Source organism: Agelaius phoeniceus, chromosome 2 (assembly GCF_051311805.1).
Source record: "Agelaius phoeniceus isolate bAgePho1 chromosome 2, bAgePho1.hap1, whole genome shotgun sequence".
In the NCBI taxonomy this organism is placed as follows: Eukaryota; Metazoa; Chordata; class Aves; order Passeriformes; family Icteridae; genus Agelaius; species Agelaius phoeniceus.
In genome coordinates, this window is record NC_135266.1 from 14,901,338 (window position 1) to 14,927,492 (window position 26,155).

The 26,155-nt window shown below is 39.2% G+C and overlaps 2 protein-coding genes and 1 long non-coding RNA gene across 6 annotated transcripts in view; 2 read left to right on the plus strand and 1 right to left on the minus strand.

The window, feature by feature from the left end:
- MBTPS2 (membrane bound transcription factor peptidase, site 2) overlaps window positions 1–4,325 on the minus strand; it is a 41,774-nt gene extending 37,449 nt beyond the window's left edge. For all 3 annotated transcript variants that reach the window (XM_054654802.2, XM_077172408.1, XM_054654804.2), the window contains exon 1: window positions 4,187–4,325. In XM_054654802.2, coding sequence (XP_054510777.1) covers window positions 4,187–4,261 — 75 coding nt within the window. In that variant the 5' untranslated portion in view covers window positions 4,262–4,325. The remainder of the gene's footprint in view (window positions 1–4,186) is intronic.
- Window positions 4,243–5,805, plus strand: LOC129134984 (uncharacterized). The gene is made up of 2 exons (XR_008536251.2): window positions 4,243–4,379; window positions 5,281–5,805. It is a non-coding gene; the product is annotated as an uncharacterized LOC129134984 (long non-coding RNA).
- A 10,662-nt stretch (window positions 5,806–16,467) lies between these two features.
- Window positions 16,468–26,155, plus strand: part of SMPX (small muscle protein X-linked) — a 41,617-nt gene continuing 31,929 nt past the window's right edge. Inside the window, exons 1-3 of one of the 2 annotated variants that reach the window (XM_077174690.1) lie at window positions 16,468–16,604; window positions 19,106–19,165; window positions 24,556–24,645. In XM_077174690.1, the coding sequence (XP_077030805.1) occupies window positions 19,127–19,165; window positions 24,556–24,645 (129 nt within the window). In that variant the 5' untranslated portion in view covers window positions 16,468–16,604; window positions 19,106–19,126. Of the gene's footprint in view, window positions 16,612–19,105; window positions 19,166–24,555; window positions 24,646–26,155 lie in introns of both variants that reach the window. The other variant, XM_054628332.2, reaches the window with a different exon arrangement.

Consider the following 26,155-nt stretch of genomic DNA (forward strand, 5'->3'; position numbering starts at 1 on the left):
TAACCTATAAATATGACCTATGAATACTTATCTGCAGCATTATCTTGAATTATAGACCAACAGACATGGTTTTTGCAATTGCTAACTTTACTTTATGGTGACTGCATTCTCAATAGGCTTTAGTCACCTGCTTCGTGGAAGCTTGTGTCAGAAACCCAGATGAAGGAAAGATTTCCTTGGAGGAACTCAGAGCTCAGGAAAAGCACAGGTGAGCTTTGAGCATTCTGACATTGGGCAACTCCCAAGGCAGGAGTGTCTGACACAACCCAGACAAGGCTTTGGAGCTGTCTGAACTGGAGCACTGTTCCCAAGGATCCCCACAAGCAGCAGCACCTACTGAAGACATCCAAGTGTGTAGCTCACAATAGGCTTCCTTCTCTTCCCTGACAAGGAACTCCACAAGTTTCTGGCTCTTGTCCATGGTCCTTTGAACAAATTTAGAACTTGTCAATTCCTTGCATTCCTCCTGCCCTGCACCACAGTGGTGCTGGGGGTTGAGGATCTCATACTGCACAATTGTATTAACAGCTTTTCTCATTTTGTCAAATTAATTAAATCTTGACCACTAAATGTTTATTTCAAATAACAAATTTCCTCAGCTGTGAGACCCATTTACTTGAGCCATTGTTCACATATCACCTATTACACCATTTATCCTTTCTGCCTATATATTTCTGAGTCATTTCATTCTTCTTCACCCTACTGATTTCAGACACATTTTTTGTTCTGTCAGCTGAGGACACCAACAGAAATTTTCACTGTAATGCACTCCCATCAACACCACTCACTCCTTATGGCACCATTAAGTTTAGTGTCCACAATCATATCAGCTTTTGCTAATTTTAACAGAAGAGATCACAAAGATGATTAGACTTGTACACAATTAGTGATACATAAGCCAAAGAAAGAAAGCAAAAGACCTCCTCACATAATCTACCAGATAATTAAGAACAAAAATACATACATCATTAAGAACCCCTGATATGAGAAACTGTCTTTTGTGAAATACAAAACAAAGTCCTATTCATTCACACAGTCAAAAAAAACTCAGAACGACCCAAATACATTTTTCTAATAAAGTTAATCAGATACATTGATTTGACGCTTGAAAATGTGTTCTTTCTATCTCATGCAAACCCCACTTTTTTCCCCAGAATTGCCACAAATTCATCCCTTAGAATTCATTCCAACAACATCACAGCTCCACTGTCCTAGCAAGACATAAATAAGTATGAAGTTTTCCATGAGGAATATGGAATCACTGACCATACAGATGTGAAATGTGGAAAAGAAAGGTACCAAAAATTTTTCCTTTTGTATTTTCCTCATATGTTGTGTAAAGGTTATTCATGATCACTAAATGGCTGCAAACTTTTGCAAAATATGTTAAAAATCTCTTTGCAAAGTTTTGCTCCTTCTGTCCTGATCTCAGTGGGATCACCACATTAAACACACACCCTCATGCCCTGGCATGCTTCATTTCAAGCTGCTTCCATACAGGCCTTGGCCCTGCTTCTTTGAGATCTAAGAGATCTTTGTTAGATTAGTTTTACTATAAAAGCAGCACTTATTTATTTATGCAGCCTTTAAAATGCTGGACACCTGCTAAACACTCCAGGAGCTCCACAGCAAGCAGCAGTCCTTAACATTCTTCTCTGCTGGCAAAATCTGTTCAAGAGCTCTGAATCATTTTAGCTTCCTGACCTTAAAAGCTGAGAGCCAACCTCGACTGAACGTGTCTAATGCATCCTTTATTTCCCACAGCAGAATGATCACTCATTCCTGATCCTTCAGGCAAAATGGAATGTGATGACTTAGGATGCTGGGGAGAAGGAATTCAGGGGTCTGAGTGATTCCCTCTTACAGAAGCCAGGCTTCAATGAAAACGTTGGTGGCAGTGGTACAATGTGGAGCAACAAGGGGGACTTAACATTCAAAATTCCAGCTTGATTTGGCATAGCTTTAAGTTTCCTGACACAAATGTACCTTTTAGTTCTAGCAATATTATAAAATGTGGATTTAGCTGTGCAAAAATACATTTATACACAGTTACACTTTCTATACTGTAGTCTAGGAGTGAAACTGCCAAAATTAAATATTTAAAATCTGAACAAAACCAGTAATGGAACAAACTGAGCAAAAAATATTGCACATTGAACAGGTTTACAGAATAAACATTAACTGCAAGTTACAGCACACATCCTTCTCTTGCCAAAAATATCAACAGGATCACACATGGAAAAGTGCTCCCACCTTGTTTTTCACTCATGCTCTGTACATCCTCTTGGTGTAATTACACTGAAAGCAATTTGAGATTTAAACAGTACAATTAATTAAACAGTACAATGTTGCTGTGATTGCTAGCAGCCTTGGGTTGTGACTGTGGTGGAGATTTACAGTACAAGCAGAAAAACAAGCAACCTGAGCTTCCTAATGATATAAATCTGGTTATTTAATCCAAATTCTATTTCAACTGTGGTACTCACAGTGAAACCTACAACAGAGATGTACAACAGGAAATCTACCAGTAAGTTCACTGAAACTCAATAGCTCCCACATAATTCCTGAGGATTAATAACCTTGGTCAACTTTTAGTTAAAAGATCAGAATTAAAATTTAACTCCTGGATTCTCAGGCTTGCTATAGAATTCTAGGCATCCCCCCCTTCTTTTTCAACATAAATCAGGCTTCAATATGCTTCAGTGCAGAGTTTCTTTTTTTCTTTCCCTTACTGCAGCAAGAAATGCAGTGGCTCTCTTTATTTACAGAAGTAATTTTATTGATTTTATGGTCTAATAAATGAATTTATGGTCTAATGCAGAAAGAGATCTTCAGAATCTCAGATGCAAATGCTCTCAACACCATGGCACACCAGGTCTACTACCTGAGGTCAGTTCTTGCTTCACAGCCCAGGAGCCTTCATCAGACACGAAGCTGCTGCCAAAAGAGAAGCAGCAGCCTCCTGGCTGACCTTCAGTCAGACCACGTTCTTCTGGTACCTGGCTAACCTCATGTTTTTCAAAACAATGCTGTTTTGTTTTTGGTTTTTTTTTTTTTTTTAATACTTAATATAGACTTGCTGCAAGAAAATTTGAGAAGTCTTCAGGTAAATGACTGCATTTGTTATTGTCATTATGTACAGACTATATTTTGCAATTACCAGCTTTCATCACTAACAGAGCTACATTTGCTCTCCAATTAGCTGCAGGGGGAGACACTTCTCCAAGTTTTCTAAGCACCTGAATTTTCTTGTATTTCTTCCTATATTTTACAGGAGTGACAAAATGCACATTTTGTACTTTCGTATCACTAAGCTTTATCCGCCTTGGCAGAACCAGATGCAGCTCCTGGACTGTAAAATTAAGAATTACAGATCAAACCTCTCATTTCATTTTCCCTCATATTTAACCAGCACACAGCCTACTTTGTATGCATTCTTTGCAATTTCGGTCATGTCTTAAAAATCATCTGAATCTGTCAAAAAAAATAACCCAAAACAATGCCACGCCACTTAATGAAACTTGAGCCATGCACAGATGCATCCCAGATTTAACAAATGATGTCTTGGTGTATTTTCTTCTTAAAACTTCCCCTCTAAATCAGAAGGAAAAGGATGAGTCTCCTAATACTCTCCAAGGAGCAAACTTTATTTCTTTAAAAAAGTATTTGTATAGAGTTCTGTCTCAAATTTCTCCAGTAAAACTAAAGACATTCAAAAGAAATAAATATGCATTGCTTTTTACATTTTTTAGGAAAATCATCATTATAAGGCACATAATCTACACCGCAAACTTACAAGGTTGTATGTTAGGTTTAGTTAATAATAAACTCGAGACACCACGTTAAACTGCCACGGAGCCGCTTAAGCAGTCTATTAAAAGCTGTTCTCCCTAACTTTTCGCGGTCCCGGTCCTTTAGCACAGACCGGAGCCCGTGCACTCTCCCGGGCGGCGTTTGGAGCGCAGCCCCGGGGGAACGGAGCTGGGGCTGCGCGGCCCGCGGGGCGGGAGGGGCTCCGGGGGCCGGAATCACCTCAGAGCCCGCGGGGCGCAGCGGGCCCGGCCCGGGCGCGGCCGCTCCGCCAGCCCGGGCTCGGCAGCGGGGCCCCGGGCGGCCCGGCGCGGGGGGAACGGGGCTGCCGCTGCCTCCTCCCGGCCCCGTCCGGCTCTGCGCCCTCGGCCCTCACCTTGAGCAGCGTGTCCGCCAGGTACACGGCGCACCAGCCGCCCAGCACGGTCACCACCACCGGCACCGGGATCATCGCGGGCCGCGCCGCGCCTCAGCGCGGCAGCCCCGGAACCCAACCGGCCCGGAACCTTTCTCCCATCGGCTCTGCTGCCCGGGCGGACACTTCCGGGAGGCGCGTAGAGCGAGGGCAGGTGGCGGCATGACGTCACGGGCCGGGGCGCGGGGCAGCGCTCGGGGCGTTAGGGCGGGGCGCGTGCGCAGTGGGGCGGGAGGACCAAGGGGCGGGGCGGGGCTGGGCTGAGGAGGGCGCCGCGGGGCTGAGGGCGGTTCCCTCTCCTCTGGCTAAATTTCCCTCCTCTGCCTCTTCAAGTGGTTCTTTGGAAGGGCTCCACTGGCAGCGGTCAGGAGGTTCCGCGGAAGAATAAAAGTCGTTCGTGGTGGCAAGATGAAAGCTCATTGTAGAAGCGCTTCAGTAACGAGAGAGTAACGGCGTTCGCTTTAAGCGTTGACGTTCTGTCAGAAATTAGCACCGACCTGGTTGCACAACAAAATCCTTCTGTGCGGCTGCCTGGGAGCACGACTTTTAAGCAGATGCTTCCTGGGCCCCGAGTTTCCTTCCCAGGCCGCGTTCAGCGCTAATTCTCGGGCCGTGTGCCTGTGTTGGGTCGGGCTGACACGGAGCTCGTTTTCCTTCACGGCTTTGCATCGGTGCCTGCGGAGGTGTTGGTGCCACTCTTGGGTGTGCACGGCATCAGCGCTGTCCCTGCGACATTCTCTCTGTCAGGGCAAGGTCCTGGGAGAGGATACTACTGGGACAGCTGACCCAAATTAACCAAAGGGATGTTCCATACTGTGTGGCATTAGATAAAAATACTAAGCAAAGGAGGAGGATGAGGAGGCATTTGTTATTTACAGTGTTTGACTTCCACAGCAAGTGAGAGAAAACAGCCCTGGGCAGCCTCTCAGCATTGGCATTTGTGGGCACAGAGCAGGAGCTGATGCCAGTAGTGCATGCTGGCTTTCACTTGTTCTGTTTGCTCAATTCCTTTGTCTTTCATCTCAGTTCAGGGCTTATCTGCCTCTTACATTTAGATTTTCCATCATTCTAACAACCCCACTTTCTGATGGAAGCCATCCATGTTGACTGATGCCTTTTAAGAAGGTTGGAAAGAACTTCATTTGGATGTAAAAGCTGAAGAATTACTGGAAGTGTATCCAGCCCTGCATGCAACCGAATTTGAGTTTAGGCACTCTCATCGATGACTTTGGGATGTCCCCAGCATCTAAAAGGACTTACAAACAGTAACAGCATATTGAGATCTGGTAATGATTTTCTTCTGCAGTGGTTCTCAGTCTAACAAATTTTATCAAATCATTGATAAATTATGCAAATATGGTTTATTCCACACCTTATTGGTTGAAAACTGAAGTTGTTCCATAGACCAACATGAATTTAATGTAAATATACAGACTATAAACCAGTGGTGGTCTTCAGAAGCAATGGAGTGGAGTTGTATTCAAACAGTTGTGAACACAAGTACTTTTTCCTAGTGTCATATCCTCACTGAAATAAAGCAAACTAAAATGGACACGTTTAAATAAACCAGTTGGTGACCAGGTTTTTGTAACATCATTGTATTTTTGCTTCTACATTCAGTTAGCATACCATAAAAATACAGACTTGAATTTTATTAAGTTTTCATAGAAATTGGAAGTGCAACTAAAAAATGAATGAAAATAAGATACACAGTCTATATTTTACTGCTGGGAAATTTTATCTCAAGAAAACAAACAAAAATAAGAATTTTCTAAAATGCAGAAGATGGATGAACAGTTCCATGAGTTCTGAGCGAACTGCCAGCCCCAGTTCTGACTTGGGTAAGTTGAGCAGGTGTTTTGCCCAAGGCAGAGAGGCAAAGTTTATCCTTGTTCCCATGGAGTTAAATTGTTGTGGACTGTGATGTGTTACACGGAGTGGTTGCATTTCAAAGCAAAGGTATTCAGGATTAAAGATTTCCACTTTAGAATGGTTCAGGAGGTAGCACAGATCCTGATACGCATTCTCCCCCTGCTTGGTGTTGTTTAGAGCTGGTATTCAGCTGAAGCAGTGGCCAGAGCAGAGTGCCCTGCAGTCACCATGCGAGTGCACGGTGTCCCCACGCTGTTCCAGAGCCCTTCAGCTGTCACAGTGTCAGGAGTCACAGCTGAGGAGTGCTCAGGGGAGGGCATGGCTGCACCTCAACAGGGCAAGTATCAAACAATGTTAGAAAAGGTTAAACATCAGTCATCATACAAGACTATCTAAGTTCATGCAAAAAGCTTAGACAGGAAAAAAATTTCTCTCATAAACAATACTACTGATTAAGTATAATTTATCAAATAAATACCTAATAGAATCTGTTAATAATACAGTAATTAAGATATTCAAGTTCAATTAGTGATTTAATATCATAGGCATCTTTTTCTGATATGGTAAATACATTTATCTCGAGATTAATTAACAATATGTCTAATAATTAATATCTTCAACTTTGATCTGTTATTGAAGTAGATATGTGATTATTCAGATATTACCATAGAAGACCTATTGCATAATAAAAAGTAAAACTAGCTTGAACAGCACTATCAAAAACTCTTAAGTTAGAGGGGTTTGCAGGGCTTCGGGGAAATTATACCCAATTGCAGTTCATCACAAGCTCAGACCTAAAATCAGCTAAAATGTTGATTTTGTCGAGGAGAGGTTGTGAATTTTACCAGTTTGAAGATCCTACAATCAGAACATGAATTGATTGGATAAGTGTTTGAGCCTCAGGGAAAGAAAAAGGAGTTTTAGATATATTCTGAATAGTCTTCATCTCTAGATTGTTGTGCATAGAGATGAGCTAAGGACAGGAAAGGACTGCTGGGATGAAATGTGGTTCTGCAAGTGTTTATGTGCCACTGTAACTTAAAGGGAAGGGGTGCTTTCACAGAGTACAGGAATGTTTCCAGGATGAGCCTCCAAACCTACCTGAGAATTTAAAGTACAGACTAGAATGCATGAAAGAAGAAATCTGAGGGAAAAGATGAAATAGATGGTCCATTTAGCACTTCTGCAGGTTAGGAGATTGCTTCTGGAGGAAATAAAGAGATCAGAATAAAGAAGAAATCTGAGACACAGGAGGGAGACATACAGAGACTGGCACATTACAGACACATGTATAGCCTTGGTTGTGAAAGTATGAAGGAAAAATATGTTTTCATTACCTTACTAATAATATTGTATTAAAAAAATCTCAAGATGGGGAGAAACTCAGATAGTGGGAATTATGGAGATAGGTTATATATGTGATATTTTAAACTGAAATCCAAACAAGAAAATAAAAAATACCCTTTCATCTTTGCTCTGTTTAAATCAGATAATATCAGAATGTTACACTATTTTATTGGTTTGGGTGTTTTTTATGTTCCAATTACAGTATAAAACAGTCTTGCTTTATTTAAATAGAAATGAGGTCAAAATACTCTGTTTAAGGTTCAAGATTTGTTTGCAGTATTTAACCTGGTTACCAAAAATACTTGCAGGAAAGGTGGGATTTTGATTCTTAAAACAAATGAAATTTGTTCTTAAATCACTATTCACATAAAACATAGGTAAAGCACAAGTGTTCCTAGAAATATGCCTTTACTAGATTATTTTTTGCATAATAATCTGGATAGTTGCACATGCTTTTTCACCAGTTGTTTCACAGTGTTGATCTATGGCAAAACAAATTATAGGTTTTTCTTACTTGCTGTCAGTTTGCAGCATTTACCCCTCTGTGTTAACTCTGTTAGGTAAATCTCAGCTCGAGTTCCATCTAAGAGAGGGTCCCCCAAAGCTGTTGCATTCCAAGGACAAATAAGCATCAATGAAAAGCAAAAGAAATGGAGGAACTTGAGAGATGTGGCTTGAATATTATTCTAGAATACAGTTCCATAAAAAAATTAGCTTCAGGCTTATGCTACCATTTTTAGATTATAGTCATGCTTGCATCCTCTTTAAAAATTTAGAAGTTATACATGAGGAAAATCTACTGGAGAGCAGCTATTCAGCATTAGCTCTTATGTTGGGAGCCCTTTACAACTTTAAAAATCTACCCATGAAAGTGAGTTTACCTAAATGATAGGAAATCAAGGGCTTAGTTGGTGAAGGAGGAGATCATAAAAGAGCATAATAGAAAAAAATTGTTTCAAGGTTTGAGAGATTTTTTTTTGCTTTAAATTACCTGCAAAGTCCCAATGGACACAATCCCCTATTTACTGCAGAATGTAAAATAAATTGAATCGTTTCAGTCTAACAGGTATTGTTTCATGCCTACTGTAACCTGGAATAAATGCACATGATAGCATTAGACCTATCAACTTTGAACTTCAAAACCTGCAGGGAAGCCTTAAACCCTAAGGAAGGGAAAAGGAAAGAAGTGCCCTTAGCATAAGGAAGTCAAAGTGTGTCGGGTTCGGCTGTCTTGTCTCTGCCCCGACACAGGTAGGGTGGTTCTTGGGTGGCACGCGTTTCAAAGGACGAGTCTGGACTCTTCAGCTTTTCGGTCTTCAGATTGTTTATTGTTTCTTATCTACAAAATTTTCTGTCTGCCCAACAGAGGTCTGATCTGCAAGGCAGCCACAGGCACTCTGACCACCCACGAGGCGGTCATGTCTTTTTATACTAAAATCTACGTACATGATATTTACCTTTATTTTCCAATACTTTTCACCCATGTTAGCAAGTGCACCTTCACCATAAACCAATCCCCAAGTGCCAACATCACCACAGGAGATGGAAGACAAGGAGAAGAAAGAAGGACGAGACACGCCCTGATCCCTCCATCTTGTCTCCATAACCCCCCTGTAGCAAAAACCTTAAAGTTTATATTTCACCCTCTAAATGTGTCCCTTTTACACCCTTCACTCTAAAGTGATTCTCATGTCCTCAAACTGCTGTCACTTCTGTGGATGGATCAAAATCAAGCCACCAAACACTCTTGGCAACATTCCAGGATTTCCGAGACCCCCAAGGGTTCTCCTGGCATCTCTGGACATCGGGAACGATGTGCTGAGTTCCCACAAAAGTGAGGTAACAGTTTGAGACAAAGTAGTCTGTAGTTCATAATTTCATAGACTGTTAAAGACTGAAACATTTCTCTTTATAGAAGCATAGATTGGGTTGGGCTGGGTTGGGAGGGGTCTTAAAACCATCTAGTTCCAGTCCACCACCATGGGCAGGCACACCTCCCCCTACACCAGGTTGCTCAGGGCCCCATTCAGTCTGGATTCATCTGTGCATATGTGATACTTGGCTGTTCTGAACAATAGGAATGTCTAGCACAGGATGAACCAGTGAGGATATCCCCAGAACTGTTCGCTTGGACTCACAGATGGCTGAAGCAGCTCCTGAATTGCTTCATCATGCAGCACAGCACTCAGTTAAACCAGCACTGGCTTTGTTCTGCCTCAAGGACAGAGGGGAGCAGCTTTGTGATTACATAGCACTGCACACAGTGGATAAACTAATTTTAACTGGTGTCCCAGTACTACAAATCCACTCTGCCCCTTGTCAGCCAGAGCACCTGTGAACCTATCCATGACAAAACTGTGGGTTTGCCTTACACAGACCACTTTGTGTTAGGAGCCTAAGCTAAGAGCATTTCCTTTCTTACTAATAAAAACAAATAGTTTGAGAGTTGGCTGCAATAAAACAGGGAACATCTTCATGGACACTCTAGTCAGAGTATAGTCAGTACCTTATCAGTAGCTGGTTGGCACAGGAAATAGAGCAGCCTGTGGTTCTCAAAAGTAATTTCCAAGACAAATGATTTTCAAGCATCACATTTAGCTCCAGATCTTGAGAACTGAGCTGTACTTTAAAGAGCTTGTGTTAGGCAGCCAGAGGAGATGGAGTGCAACAGCCTAACATAGTTTTTTTCCAGGCTTTTTTTAATCCTTGTATAGAAGATACTTCCTGTCCACAACTCTAATTCACATGGGTGTAAAGTAAGATGTGAAGATTTAAAAAACTACTTTGTGTAATTTCCTAAGAGAAACACTTTTTGATCCTAGAGGTCTGATACTGTGTTTGAAAACATCATTGCCCAGTGGAGCAGCTGGAGGACTTGTCTTTCTGTGCCAACACTGAATTCTTTTGGCAATTTCTCTCTGAACATTGCAATATTTGTATGGCAGGAGGCCACAGATAATTGAAAAATGTTTCTGTAGTAAATTTGAGTCAATAAAAATAAGGTTAAAGACAGATCATGTTTGACTACTTCATAGATAGGTATGACTAGTAGATTTATTAATATCTTCCCCATGGAAAGCAGTCATTCTTAATGGCTCTAGTTTTTCAGAACCTTGGAGGTGTGACAAGGTAAGGATTTTTTCCTTATGACTCTTGAGAACTAAGCTTAGTGTCCTGATATTGATTCAAACTTTAAAAATCTTCACACCCATGATTTAACTATTTTCATCTTTTATTTTCTGTCCAACAGGTACAAACCAAAGATAGCAACTGATAAATCACATATAATTCAGCAGGCTGGTGCAGTTGTACTTGAGTTTGGTAACTTTTTATCTAAAGGCATTAATTTATTTATACTGTCCTTGAAATTCTGTTTCCTCCAGCCCATTTCCTCATCTTGTTCTGGGTGCATCTTTCTACCAGACAGATTTTTAATGTCTCAAACATGTATTTCTTTCCTCTCAATATACCATTCAGATGAGAAATCAGAATTTAATCATTGTTCTCTTTGTTAGATTTCAGATGATTGCGCTCACAGAGGGACCATAGCCGCAATTTTTTGTCATGCTTTATCACGACAGATAAATAAGGTACTTTCTGTGGTGCAGAGTTCCCAAGTCCTCTGGTACATCTGTACCTAGTTCTCATATATATCTCTGTACTGAGTCAACAGCAAAATTCCCTGCTGCAGTCAGGTAAGGTCTTAATCTGACAAGATCTAATAGTGCACAACTGATATGATCAGCTGATGGGGATGGGCATCATCAAATACTTGTGTGATGGCATTGAAAAAGATAGTACATGCTTACTTGAATTATCCTGATTTGTGAAAACAATTAGTAGTCTCTCTGTTGAAAGTTTCAACAGTGATTTAGTCAGTTCCTGTTTTGTCAAAATCGCTTGCTGAGAACAGTATCTGATGGTGCAGTGTCATGTTTTTTGTTTCTTTTCCAAATAATTCTGAATCATTACAGTAGACAGGATGTTTACAAAAATCAGCATGTAATTTAAATTTCATATTCAAAATCTGACATTAGCCGTGCTCTTTCTTATGCTACCAGCTTTGCCAGATATACTGGTTAAAATTTAACCAGGAGAAAAGTGGGAAAAAAAATTGTTGCTTGTACATCATCATCATCATCATCATCATCATCATCATCATCATCATCATAATCATCATCTTTTGGTTACTGAAAACATTTGGATAACTAGAAATTTTACACAGTACCAAGCAACAGAGAATATGGCTTTTGGGTAATAGTGGTCAAAGCTACAATGTTCTAGAATTTGTATGGGTTGTATTCATAAGTCAGTTTTCAGAACTTAATACAAATTGGTAGATGATGCTAACAACACTATTAATGATGCTGTAACTCTGGAATTCAGAGCAAGGTCACTGCGAGCCTTTAATGAGACCATCTCCTTAATACAAGACTAATTATTTCTCTACAGAACAGTCTGTGATAATAATCATCATGCTTTTCTATGGAAAAGAAAGAGAGTATGCAGGAGTTGAATTAATATTTAGTTGCCCAGAAATGCCACAGAAACAAAATCAGCTAATTTAGGTATGTTTTGTATTGAATTCTTGCCTACTAGATAACAGCAAACATTTTTGCATGCTATTTTATGTCATTCATTATTTAAATAAATTGCTGTTATTGTTGTTGGCATAACTATACAAGTAGAAACTCAAGAGCAAGTGCTTGATTTTTTTTTCTTGATATTAAGAAATAGAGATTGGGCAAAATAGGAAGACATATACAACCAGTAGATGATACTTCCTCAAACAATATTTTTTCTGAGAAAATCACTGAGGTTTGATACTTTTTCTGCAATCAAGGATTCAAAGTTGCTTTCTGTTAAAATCAAGCATAGGAATTGTTTGTGATGCCTGGTAAAATTGATAGCTCCACATATTTTAAATTTCTGTAGTTCTGTCTGACTGCGTGTGACTGGGTACCATTGCTAAAAGTCTCTGCCTTCCATCAAGTCTATGTGCCAAGTCCTTATTACATGGATGCATCTTTACTAAGGAGAAAGAGCCCAAAAATACAAATAAAACCTGAGTGACTTACAAAAATGGATGGTGAATCTGGGTGTTTTTTTCAGGATCCTCTGCATAAGTCCTCTGATAAATCTGTCTCATAGCAGGTTTCTTATTTTTACCTCTTGACCAGTAATTTTGGTGTGTTGACTGAGGAGAATAGTTATACTAGTTACACTGCAACTTTAGTTTGTGTATTCTTCATAAAAAATTCAAATGAAGATAAAGATGGGAATTAATTAGCCAAATACATGATATCATGGGCCCACTATTCTTCCCTGATAATAAACTGTAATTTATGGAGCTAAAATTAAGACAGAGAAGCAAAGTTTTGCATTTCTAAAGATCTGTAATATTTTGTTACTATATGGTAAAACTCCCATAAGCAAAACTCCAGAAATGTATTTTTTAACTTTTTACTTTGAGGAAGTCTTATTTCAAGTGAGCTGAGGTTGGGACTTCTTATGTATGGACTTGCATTTTCAACTGTATTACACTGTTTGCATTACACTAAGACATTGTGGACTACAATAGAAAAATAAGTTCTTTTGGCATGCTCAGGAAGTTTATCTATGCTCATGAGGTTTCTCAAAAAGCAAAACATTTACGTAAATGTATTAAGTAGTGACAGCTTTAAAAAACAGTTCTGACATTATGCAGTGAAATATCTCAGTGGAGAAGTAAGACACATACACATTTCTGTTAACCATCAACTTCACTTTCAAAACTAGTAAGTTGTGCCAGGAAGCATATTAATTAGACAAGCTTCTAGCAATGCCACAAAAGTCTATTTTTAACTATATTGGGATTTTACACTTCAAATAAATGCATTTCTACTATATGTTTTGGATTTCTCTACACAAGACATAATAATTTTATGCCATGTGTGTCAATGTACAGGGCCCTAACTTGCCAGACACTGAATCCATCATGTGAAATGCACATATGCCTCCTTATTTACTTGCTAATTCATCTGCTGCATACATTTACCAGATGAATCTGCAAGTCACGGGGTCGTGCATCCCAGAGGGTATTCAAAGACAATGATATGCTGCAAAATAATGCTGACTATTTTTCCCTTCAAAATCTACTCAGATCTGCATTTCCTGATATTTAGTGATAAGATTTAAGTTTACTCCTTTTATCATCACAATTTAATACAGTTCAGGTGTAGTGATAGTTACTGGGTGTTGGGTAGGTGACAGACTCTTTTCTTGTTTACATGTCACTAAAACTACTGAATTACTTGTCACCGCTATGAAAATTTGTTGAGGGGAACAGTGTTGAGCTGATATTTCTTAGGCATATTTGCAAGATGAAGAGATTATAAAATTTAAACAATGGCCTACCTTTGCTTAATTAATGACACATGGAAGAAAGAACCATGTCTGCAAGACCTACTTTGTAATATTACTATTGTAATATAAATTGAAATAAGTTAATGTACAGGACCATGTTACAAAAATACATTGCCTCTTCCATTGCCTTCTGGTACTTTTGTTGTAAATATGAACCTTCAGAAGGGGGTATGTAAAGTCACTTACCTGAGTCTGGCTTTGTTTTAATGTGGTCTCAATCACCTGGAAGGCAGGGCCTTTGACTGACTGCAGACTGCTCTGTTCTAGCCAAGGAACAGCTTTGTGAGCCCTCTTGGGAACTCCTCCATGTTTCAAGTGCAGTAGTCCTCTCCTGCCTCAAAATCTTTGGCAACAGGCATAATCAGCCTATCTGAGGAATGGAGGTGTCCTTGGAACGAGCTGATGGCTGTGTGTACATCCATCAGTCCTGACCTACACAAATGCATGTCCTGGTTGTGTGCCTGTTTCTGTGTCATCCATCTTCTTGTGGCTGCTTGGGAAGGGGGTGGCTGTAGGTAGTCAGCAATCTCCCAGAGCAAGTCATCAGCTTTATCAGCTTCCAGATGACAACATTTTTGGGAAAGAGGGCAGTGGAGAGTGAGTCACAGGCTTAATGAAGCAGCCTGCTTGGTCACCTTCCTATTTCAGATACTTGAAATTAAAAGGGTCATTGGTCAAGTGAGTTAAACTCAAGGGAGATCCTTGACAGTTATTGCCCATAATGACACTGCTCTTGTCACCATTACTGTTGTGGGTCCAGTGGGGATCAGGTACAGCAGAGGAGTGAGGAAGAGGGAAATTCATTCTTGTGAAGATGCACAAATGACCAGGAATTTGCACTTCTGCAAGTGGAAACCTGAGGATATGCCCCACACATGACTTGTTGTGAGACCTCCATCAGTAGCCCTCACTAAGACAATACTCCAGCCAGCATGAGCATAGTTATGAAATGTTTTACTTCCTACATGAGCTATAACAACTCTCTCTTTCTCTCTCTCTCTCACACACACACTCCTCCTTTGGCTTTTCTTCATCCCCATGCCTGCAGGCTCAGCAGCTGGTCACTATGGCCTCGCAGGCTCAGGAGCCCTCCCTGGTGCCTCCCTGGTGAGCAGGGCTGTCCTGCACGGGGGGAAGGCTCTGCTGACACCCCAGGGCAGCTGCTGGATGAGTTTGCCCCCAAAGCAGCAGCAATATGGTCATGTTGGTGTGTCATTCATTCACCTCCCCTAGATAGCTCCTCTGAGGTGATTTCTTCATAATTACGTCTCCAGAATTATTTCCTTCTGTGTTGTGGCATAGGGAGGCACACACTGCCCCAAATGCCATGGGAGGAGTTCTGTGTTACCTGCTACCACTGTGTGCCTGGCACTTGGGAAAAGCCAGGAATGACAGGGAGAGGGAGGGCAGAAAAAGGACCTAAAGGTGTGTTCCTTCAACACCTCCTGCTTGACAGTTGAGCCCTGCTTTTACCATGGTCAAGTGTCACAGGGGACCAAGTTACAGGGTGAATCAAACTCTATATTTAGGAAGAACAACTGGAAGCTATGACAGGAATTCCCTTTTACACTTCGCTTCTCTGCTGAGTCCCACTCCAGCCTGGAGCAGCACTCAGTGCCGTCCAGGCTGAAAGCATCGGAGCTATTTCAGACACATTTAAAGGGTCACATTCAATACCTCAGCTGGTAGAAGAAGGTACCTCTTTCAGCATCAAAAGGAGGTGTGCCTACTCCCTTGACGGTTTGGAACTTTTTTTATATAAGTAAATAAGTTAGGTACTCTTGAAGGGGTCAATTAAAATCTTGAAAGACCCTCATGAAAACTCTTTAGGAATTGCTGTGAGTTTACTACAATAGTTGTGGTTTTCTGCCTATTTTAATGTCTCATGCAGTGTATCAGAGTATTCAGAGCAGATCGCTATTACTTCATAGTCTGTGGGGATCTAAAAATTTAAAATAAAAATCACTTCAATACCTCATGACTCATAAGAAGTGTGTATAAGTTTGAATATTGTAGTACATAGGCAGAAGGCTATTGTTTCCTGTATGTTTATTATAGTTAGTAAAATATTACATTATGGTTTTGATGTAAGAGAGGTTTCTTTCACTAAGTTTAACAGGCAGCTGTAACGAAGATTATTGTGTATGTATTACGGAAAATGTGACCACATTTGCCTAGAGCTTGTAGTAAGTTTTTGTGTAACAGGCTGAAAGCTGCAGAGTAGGGGTTTCTCTTCTTTCATTGTACTGCTTAGGTCTCACAGTTGTGTAGTTCCTGTCAAAGTCTTTTAATAAGATAATACACTGCAGTTCTGTCTCCGAAATGCCCGTTGTGCTTGATGCTGTGCATGCAGTGGGGGGAGAGGACAGCTTCCAGCTGGGGCACAGGGGAGGGCTCTTGCTGTTGTCTGTGTGCTACTGTACATCTCTTGTGTGCATTACAAAAGATGGCATTATGATATCTCATCGTATTTAAAGCAAATTGAATAAATCAGCTTATTATTTTGCTGCAGCTCTGTCAGAAATTATTTTTAGCCAAGAGACAGAAGATAGGTTCCTTTGTTTTGCAAAGTTTTGCTTCAGAACACTCATTTATTCCCCTGCAGTAGTCCTATATTTCACAAGTAGTCCTGCTCGTGAGTACTTTCACTGCAAATCAAGGGAATTTGCAAGGGAAGGTTGCCATAAACCAGCTCCAAATTGAACTAATGCTGCCACTGCTTTCTAAGTTTGGCTCAGCATGCAGCCCATAAAAGGTAAAAGGTAAGGTGTGGGGAGGCCAAAAAGACACCAGGGAATACAGGCTGCGTGTCTGCATTTCTCTGCCTGCCAGAGATGTGAAATCCTGCTGTGGAAATGAGGGTGAAGTGGGATTTTTTCAAGTTTGCAGAGCTGATTGGAATACCAGAAATAACTTAATACAATCAGTGCAGCACTCTTGACTCTCTCTCTGAGACACGTGGTGAAAGAACAAAGGAATTGATAAAAATTAACTTATCACTTCTGTAATGGATGCTTCTGTAATCTAAGGTTTATTTTCCTGTGATTGATGGTCAATATTGCTCTGTAAGGAAATTCAGGGAAGGGAGGGAAGGGGAAAGAGCCAGAGATCTATTTTTACTCAGTAGTGTGCTGTTGTCCTGATTTCTCTGGCGGTAATGAGGACAGCACGGTCTGCTAGGAAAATCACCTCCTCCAAAAGCAGTCCTACACAATTGTATCATGCATCCCTCTTTAGGAACCGGTGTCTGATTGCAGTAATTTCCAGCACTGACTGCTTGTGAACCCAGAGCACCTCGCTGAGGAGCACTAGTGCTGGGCTTGTTTCAGAGCCGAGGTTCAGGTTAAATCCTTGCCATTTATCTCTAAGTGGCCCAAGAGGTGTGTGTGGGTGTTTTTGCAATGCACAGGCATGCAAAATGAGGTACATCTTGGCAAGAATTTCTTTGTGACAGTGTTTGGGAAATAGATCCACTGTGCTTCAAAATGTTTAATGTTATTTAAACATTTTTAAATGTGCTTTTGTTTCCATTTTTCATTCTGATTAGAAAGATGAGAATTTGATTAAAAAATAATTAAACATTTTGTATTATGATTCCTATCTTCCCAGTCAGTTGGGGGATTGTTTTGTGTTTATTTTGGAATACAGTCACTAATCAATGGAACAGTTATTTATAGCCGTAATAAAGAGTTTCAAAAATAAAGGAGATAGAGTGTAGTAAATCCTTTTGTGTTTTTGAAATATGTTTGAATTTTGTCATGAATGTCAGTGGCTGAGATTGCATCCCCTCAAATAAATTCTGAAGTTTTAAAACTCCTTCTCATTTGAAGATTGTATATATAAAACCACAATATAAAACTCATTAAAAGAATGCTGGTTTTATTTTGCACAGTGGGATTTTTTCTGATTCATTAATTTAGTGGAAGCGATTTAAACCCAAACAATTTATGAACATGATTGACCTCTGACTGAATGCTGTGTTGGTTTGGACACCACTTTTTGCAGCTGAGAGTGTGACCAGAGGGAGACCTCTAATGGCAGGTCATTTGTATTTTTAATTCTGCTCAGCATCGTACACAGATTTAAAACTGATGTGAGAATATGCAGGAGGAAATCTTCTAGTCAGTCCCAGCAAAGCAATTTCAGGCTCATATTGCTGATAATCCAATTTGAAGCCAACCTACAACTCATCTGGTTTTTTTGGGGACTGCCTCATATGGCAGTTATACTCTGAGGTACCCAAGTCATCACAAACTTTTAATTTCTCAGTGTATTTCTGCTGTTCTCTCCTAAGTCATTTATTTCTGTTCTCATTACTTCCCTTCCTATCTAAGATTAAATACAGTATCAAAAATGTGCTGTAGTTCAGTGGTGATCAGTGACTTTTCTGGTGAATTAATTTCTCAGCCTTTAGAATTACTGCCTTACTTTATATTGTAAAAGTTAAATAACAAGACTGATGAAACTCTAGTCCAGTTAAAATGTAACTTCTCAGTGAACGAATGAAAGGCTGAGATGGTGTTTCAAATAATCTAATAAAATTTCTTCCTTTTTACTTTGGTGTATTTCCCTTTGCTATTGTATATTAATAGTGTATCAGTCTGTATTTCTCCACCTGCATAAAATTATATGGAAAAATATGTTCTTTTTGATCTTATTGCTAAAGAAAATTGATGAATCTATATGATCTAAAACTTTGAAGGGAGGCTACTTTGTGCTCTAGCAATTGTCAAGAAGAACTTTTCTGCTTGACCATCTTGATAACTTTCAGTCCACAGGCATTAAAGATTTGCAAGGATTGAGTCAGAAAATGGTTATGTCTGCATTTATCAATATTTTCTAACAAGTTATGTTTTATTTGAGAGAAGGCTTAAACTGAAAGTTCTAATGATTCCCACATACATACTGTGACTGGGCTAATCATACACTGTTTATCCTCAAAAGCTTCCTTTAATTCTTACTCATTTTACAGTGCTGTTAAGGTTTGAGAGATTCCTTATCTCTACTCATTATTGTTTTTAATGTGAAAGAGATAGCTTCATTTGTGGCTATGAAAGATTAATTGGTGAAGCTCAGGTGTTCTGTCTCCTCCTGATATCAGAAGGAATAACTAAGCAGCTTGGAAACTGAGATGGAAACAGGACCTGGGCAGATGAAATGGATGCCTGTCAAGAGGCAGCGTGGGTTAAGTTCTAGCTTATCTTCCACAGCTATCAGAATGTCAGAGCCTGTAACACTTTCCAATTTTGCTTGCAGGGATAAGCCTCTGTCGTAAAAATGTCAAAACAACCAGCATCACATGTCAAAGCCATTCAGGTAAGAGATAGCATTTATGTTTTTAATATAATAAAATAATAAATCTCATTCTCCATTGCTTGGCAGACTGCATTTTTACTCAGACAGAGCACCATAAGAATGCTAGCTGGGGTTATTCTGTTCAAGTGAAAAGTTTAGTAGATATGAAAGCACTGAAAAAGTGTGACCTGGAGATCATCTTTTGATCTGAGCTGATAGAAAAACTGGATCAGATAGGTCCATTAATCACTTGTTTGCATGGTCTTTGCAGTGTTAGATTATGCTTTTGGAGGATCATCTAAGCAAAATATGGTAATGCATCTGCATAACTGTTAAGTAAAAATAATTCCTGCAACCATTAGATTTTCCACAAACCCAATATAATGCTGGGAGAATTATAGGCTAAAAAGATAGCATGGGTGTTGTGAAATTTTTCATGTCTGCTTTCTTAAGGAGAAAAAGCCTCAAGTTCAAATAATTGTTTAAGAAGCATTTTATTTAGGAGCCAAAGGAAAATGAGAGAAACACAGATCTTTTAATTTGAAACATTCTTGTCTGCCACATAACCTCTTCAATGATATATTGAAGGATGATGGAGTTTGTTGTTGCATACTTGTTGCTTATAAGGATAGAGTTGATTGTTGCATACTTATAAAAGAAACAGCTGAAGAATTATCCCAACATCATCATGAAGTAGGGTCATGAAGAACATGTTTAGTTCATGTTATCAATGGTTCTTGATAACATGAGGCCAAAATATCTTCTGAACTGAAGAATCTTACAGAAATATCATGTATTTTGTAAAATGCACTTCCAATGAAATTTTGCTATGAGTTCAAGTTGCCTTACCTAAGAAAGACAAAATGGAATTTCTGAAGTCTTCTTTGTTCTCTGTTTTCTTGAGATAATACTAATGGATTGAAGCATCAAGATTAATTAGCCAGGGGCTAGGCAGGATCCTGAAGATGCAAGGCACTGTGAAAATGCAGATTCTCTTTATCATCATTGTCATCCTCAATTCTACTGAAATAGGCATGCAAAATACCGTACACTAATTCTGTTGAAATTAGAAAAAAAATTTGCCATTTTGCCAGACTTTTCATTTCACTGAGTTCAAATTTAAATCCCTCTTTTACAGTGACTATAGAAATGTTTGTAGGATTAATGGAAAAATATGGATCTTTAATAGCTGAAAAGTATTTACATTTTCCATTTAAACTCAATAGGTACACACAAACATTTCTAAGGAATTAATTGGTTTAAAATTTTTTCTTAGAGATGTAATGATAGGCTGCATTTTATTTCTAGGATGGCTTCCAACTCCTAAATATAAACAATGCTCCTCAGTTGTTCATTTAAAAAATGCATTAAATTTAACCACTAAGTGTAATATTTTAGGAAACTTTAATTTTTGCAAAGGTAATTTGAATAATGAGAAAAATTGCAGCAAAAATTTAAAATATATCTATTAAGCATTGGGTCAAAGGTGGTTCTAGTAGGGAGACTTGCACCTGAATTGATTCTTGTTACACTTTGAGCAGTCTAAGAACTATGACTCAAAGTGTCACATTACTTTTATACATTGTGATTCATATCTTATGATCCTTTGCTATTGTGTGCTGGTATAATAGGACTGACGTGCCCTGGGGAATGTACATCAAGCTGCAGCAATGGGAAAGTAATGGCACCTCACTAACTGAAGTGTTTCATGGTGTTCTGTCTCTGAAATGGCTTTTTTCTGACTGTACTAGGTACAGACAAAAATGTTCACTTCCCAATATCTGATAAATACAGATGTGTGAGAGTTAAAGGCAGCAACTGGTTCCCAAGAGTAGTTTGGGGCAATAGAGGACCAAAGGATGTTAATTTCTGGAAACAACTGCTGACCTCCACTTCTCACTGCGTTGAAGGCTGTGAACAGCTCTGACTAAAACTTATTCTCTCTTGAAACACTCTTGGCTTTGCCAAGAGGTAGGGGTGAGGAGGTTTCTAGGTTTTTTTTTCTTGTTTGTTTGTTTCTGCATTTCGTTCTGTTTTCTCTCCAGCCTTTCTTTCTTTCTTTCTTTCTTTTTCTTTCTTTCTTTCTTTCTTTCTTTCTTTCTTTCTTTCTTTCTTTCTTTCTTTCTTTCTTTCTTTCTTTCTTTCTTTCTTTCTTTCTTTCTTTCTTTCTTTCTTTCTTTCTTTCTTTCTTTCTTTCTTTCTTTCTTTCTTTCTTTCTTTCTTTCTTTCTTTCTTTCTTTCTTTCTTTCTTTCTTTCTTTCTTTCTTTCTTTCTTTCTTTCTCTCTTTCTTTCTCTCTTTCTTTCTCTCTTTTTTTCTCTCTTTCTTTCTTTCTCTCTTTCTCTCTTTCTTTCTCTCTTTCTTTCTTTCTTTCTTTCTTTCTCTCTTTCTCTCTTTCTCTCTTTCTCTCTTTCTCTCTCTTTCTTTCTCTCTTTCTTTCTTTTCTTTCTTTTCTTTCTTTCTTTCTTTCTTTCTCTTTCTTTCTTTTCCTTCTTTTCTTTCTTTTCTTTCTTTCTTTCTTTTCCTTCCTTCCTTCCTTCCTTCCTTCCTTCCTTCCTTCCTTCCTTCCTTCCTTCCTTCCTTCCTTCCTTCCTTCCTTCCTTCCTTCCTTCCTTCCTTCCTTTTTAAAATTAAATACATTCATACAAAAATTTCTTTCCAGATTACTCAGTCATCCATCTGGACAGCCAGGAATGGCTGTGATGTTGTGAAGGACTTATCCATAACAGTCCTCAACTCATGCACAGCTGCATCAGCTGTATCCTAACCTTAATACCTTCTCTCTAATAAACAGAAAGAAGAATACACACACAAAAAATCTCAAAGTACCAGTTCCATTGAGTCAAACCAGCAATATATTAGTATGTCATTTGTACAGGTGTTTTTCCTTTGGTCTGTTTAGAAGGAGCCTGGTAGAGTACATTGGTGCACACACCTACCCAGTCATTGCAAAAACTGCATGGCACTAAATCTGGTATGCCTTTCAAACAAAGGAGGAGGCAAACTCAGTTGTTTTCATAATTAGTATGGTTAAACATAACAATCACACCTAGAAAGTCTGTCTAAAGCAGTTAAAATTTAGGATTTCCAGAGTCTAGAACAGAAAATTTCCTATTTAGCATTTTACTGGATGGAGATACTCTAGGGTCATATCTCCATCTCAACTCACAGGTGACAAAAGTCTTGAAACATATTTTTAAAACAAAATTATCTTTTTCTTAAACAACAGAAGTGGTTAGGCAAGATAGCACAAGTCCTTGCAGAGCTATGCTGGTGTACAGAATTTGGCACACACATTACACAGCTGCTCATCTGCGAGACAGCACCAGCTCTGGATTAAGAGATTTACAGCTCAGGACTTTGGTACCTATGGTCAGGAATTATTTGGAAATGTCATATTTTCATTTCATACTGGAAATATTTAATTTACAGTATGTATTATCAGATCCAAACTGTTTTTAACTATGTCTTAAAGGATGTACATTTTACTAAGTTATTTTGTCATGACTGCGTACTTCTTGCTTGAGCTCTGACATGAATGTCCCTACTGCAGACAAAAAAGTACAAACTGCTTTAGTGTGACACAGATTACTGGGAAGGTGCTGAAGCAGACCAAAGAGTGTTTTATTGAATTTAATTAGCAACCTGGGACTTTTGCTTTCTGAACCACTTTTAGTCACAGTTGGTCTGTCAATCACAGTGGGAAATGCAAGGGCTGTAGTGTTCTGTGGGAGGCTGGCTTCTGCTTTGGCTGCCTCCAAGGGGAAGGAATGTCCAAGTTCAGTGCAGCACAAGGAGAGATATCCCTTAAAATTTCAACTCTTCAAACTTGTATGACCATGCTAGCTGTAGTTTGCAGAGAAGTTTCCCATTCTAAAAATCAAAGCTGTCTGTCTAAAAATCAAAGATACCAGAGCTTGGCAGGGAAATTACTTAAAACTAGAAATGGCAAAGCTGGGGTTTTTCCACCCATAAATAAAAAAGAGAGTTATGAACTGTGAGGCTGAAAATGCTCTGTCCCCTGGGAACTTAAAGAATGCAGGTGGAAAGTTTCACAATATCTAAACTAATGCCCAGTGGAAGACCTTTATGAAACAAATACCTGGTTGTCTGTGACCCTGCAGATATTTGGCAGCCCCACTGAATTGACAGTGTCATCTTGCATGAATAAGATAATGGGAAACAGGTATGAAGAATACAGGGAAAAGCATTCATTTCTTGGCAGATGGATTTTTAATTTGCTTGTGATTTGATTACAGCTGTCAGAACAGTTGTTGCTACTGAAAACCATGAGCTATTTTCCTGTGGTTGCCCCTGTGGGTCATGATGTGCAAGACCATAACTTGAGCAGAAGGATGGGATTATTTGTCTTCATTTAGTGCAGATCAGTCAGGTGGTAAAGGACAAGAACAGAGCTCTCTGTTGGAAGGTTCTCTGCTTCTGCTCCCTAACATTATTGATTCAACCCCTGGCTTTACCAGTGGGAGTCGTGGTATTTTGATGACATTTCCTAGGAGCAGCTTCTCTTCTGAGATCACGAGATAAGAATAAGTATAAATTGTGCATTTAGTTGATCATGCCATTTGACTTTTAAAACAATCTTGGCTGGGTCACATTGGGAAATGGATACTTTTCAGCTGCTCTTTCCTAAGCAGTGTTTTGTGCTATTCTATTCCCCAAAATCTTTACTTTTAAGATATCTATTATCAGCCCCAATTATGTTATGGCTACTGGCTTTCTGCCCCAGATAAAAGATGAGATTGATGCAGTTGTGTGGGTATCATTCTGGAGGGAGTTTGCAGAAGCCAGGGGCCAGTGGTCTTCCCAGTGTTGGAGCTGGTTCAGGTATTTGCAGTTCATAGCAACTGTGGGTAAATTTTGTTGGTAAAATCATATTTTAAATACTTATGGCTTAAGATGACTCAGGGCAGGCTTCCCTTCTAAGGTACCTGTGATTAAGTGAGGTGAAAACTGGTGTCATTAGAGAATGGAGAGTGGTCCAGTCATTGGGTATTATTGAAGGATTTGCATGATTTACACATTTAAACATTGCTTTTGGCACTCACTTTCTGTTTGACCTTGACCAAACTGAAGCAGACCTAGGTGCCTAAAGACACTTTAGTGTCCAGTACTCATTTGTTTTAAAGTCCAATGAAATCAGAAAGCATTAGTCTAAAATGCAGAAATTCAAAAGCTTTCTAGTTTGTTTTTTCACTTTCTCTCTTTCAAATGGAGATGAAAGCACTTCTCTTTCCACAGGAGTGGTGTGATGATGCATACATTGAAGGCATAAGTGCTTGGAAAGCATGATAATATCTATATGCTTGTCCCACTCCTTTCGACTTTTGCCATTTACCAACTGTATCTTCATTTATCAGTCACTTTTAAATGCATCAAATTTCCTTCTCACAGGCTAATATTAACATCCCAATGGGAGCATTTCGACCTGGTGCAGGCCACCCTCATATAAGAAAAGAAGTTACACCTGAAGAAGTGGAGGAGGTAAGCAAAAAAGTTTTTTTATTTGTTTTTTTCGGTGGAGAATCCCTGCCATAAAATGGAAAATGCCTTTAAAGTGATCTTATAGCTCCACATGCCAATCTTAGGTACCACAGCTGGACATGCACTGATCATTCATGGAAATAAATGGCCACTTACTAACACTTCATGTATAAATAGTGTTGCTTTTGGTGCCAAGGCATCTGTAGGAATATAAACAGTTTTAAAGGTGTGTAGCTCTGCTTCCCCAGCGGGATCATATCTGCTGTCAGGAGAGAGAGCCAGGATTTCACCAGCAGTATTTGTCTAGATGGGAGCTGATGAGATACAGCAGGAAAACTTATAGTAAGGCTTTGGAAGACTTTGCTGCTATCTGTCACCCTGTGGTGTGATTTATTGTTACAGCTTAACAATATTGGAACAGGTTTTCAAACACAATGCTTTTTCGAAGGTTTATCAACAAGAAGAAATTGAATGTGAAGACACTTGCAAGTTAAAACAGGAATTCCAAACCCATTTACCAGCCCAGGGCTGAAAATACTCCATTTTAGACTGAATTCTTTATTTTCATGCTTGTATTTTACAGGAAGTGTTTAACACTGAGTTTTGAATATACAATCCAATTTATACCTTAACTAACATTGATCACAAAGGTTACGATTAAACACAGATATCATATTTCTGATTCATATTAAATCATCTTAATTACCATTAACTTCAGTAATAAATGAGACCCTAACACCCACAGTGGAAGAAAAGGTAGTGGTAGATATTCCAAGCAGGATAAAAAAGATGGGTGCTCCTGGTTTCCTGGCCAGTTTCCTTAGTTTGGATTCCCAATCCCTACATGAGAACTCATCCTGCTGGGCCAGAGCTCCCACTGCTCCTCACAGCCAAGGGCAGGACAGGCTGTGTAAGAGCCAATTCTTCCTTTCCTGTCTCAGTCAGATTTTTTTTCTGAATTTTGCCATGTTTTTGATATAAACAATGCTCTGTTTACAGAGAACTTTCCTGAAATAATCAAACCTAGGCTGACTTGGCTCTTCAGAAGATTCAGAAAACAAACATACAAAATGACCTTGGATAGATATTGTGGCTTTCTTTCTTGGAAAGGAATCAAAGCATATTCTCTCTGCAGTAATTAAACTGGTGAAGGAGTGGATGTTATTAAGCAGGAACTAATATCGCATGTGTGAGTTCTAGTAGTGTTTGAGAAATAAAATAAATGACTGGTGCTGATAATTACATTTGTTTGGGTAATTGAATTTTGCTTTGTTTCTCAGCTGCATGAATGCTCTATAAGAGACAGACATTATGGAAGATCTTGGCCCAGGTTTTATGGGCAATACTCAACCAAACCAGTGGGATTAAACACTACAGAAAAAGATCTTGTTATAGGAATAGAATAAAAATGCTACCAGTGAACTTGTCATTTCAATTTTCTCATCTTGTTCAGTTTTGCCATACAGCTCATGATTTTTCAGAGCAGTTTTAGACAAATGCAACTTTTGTT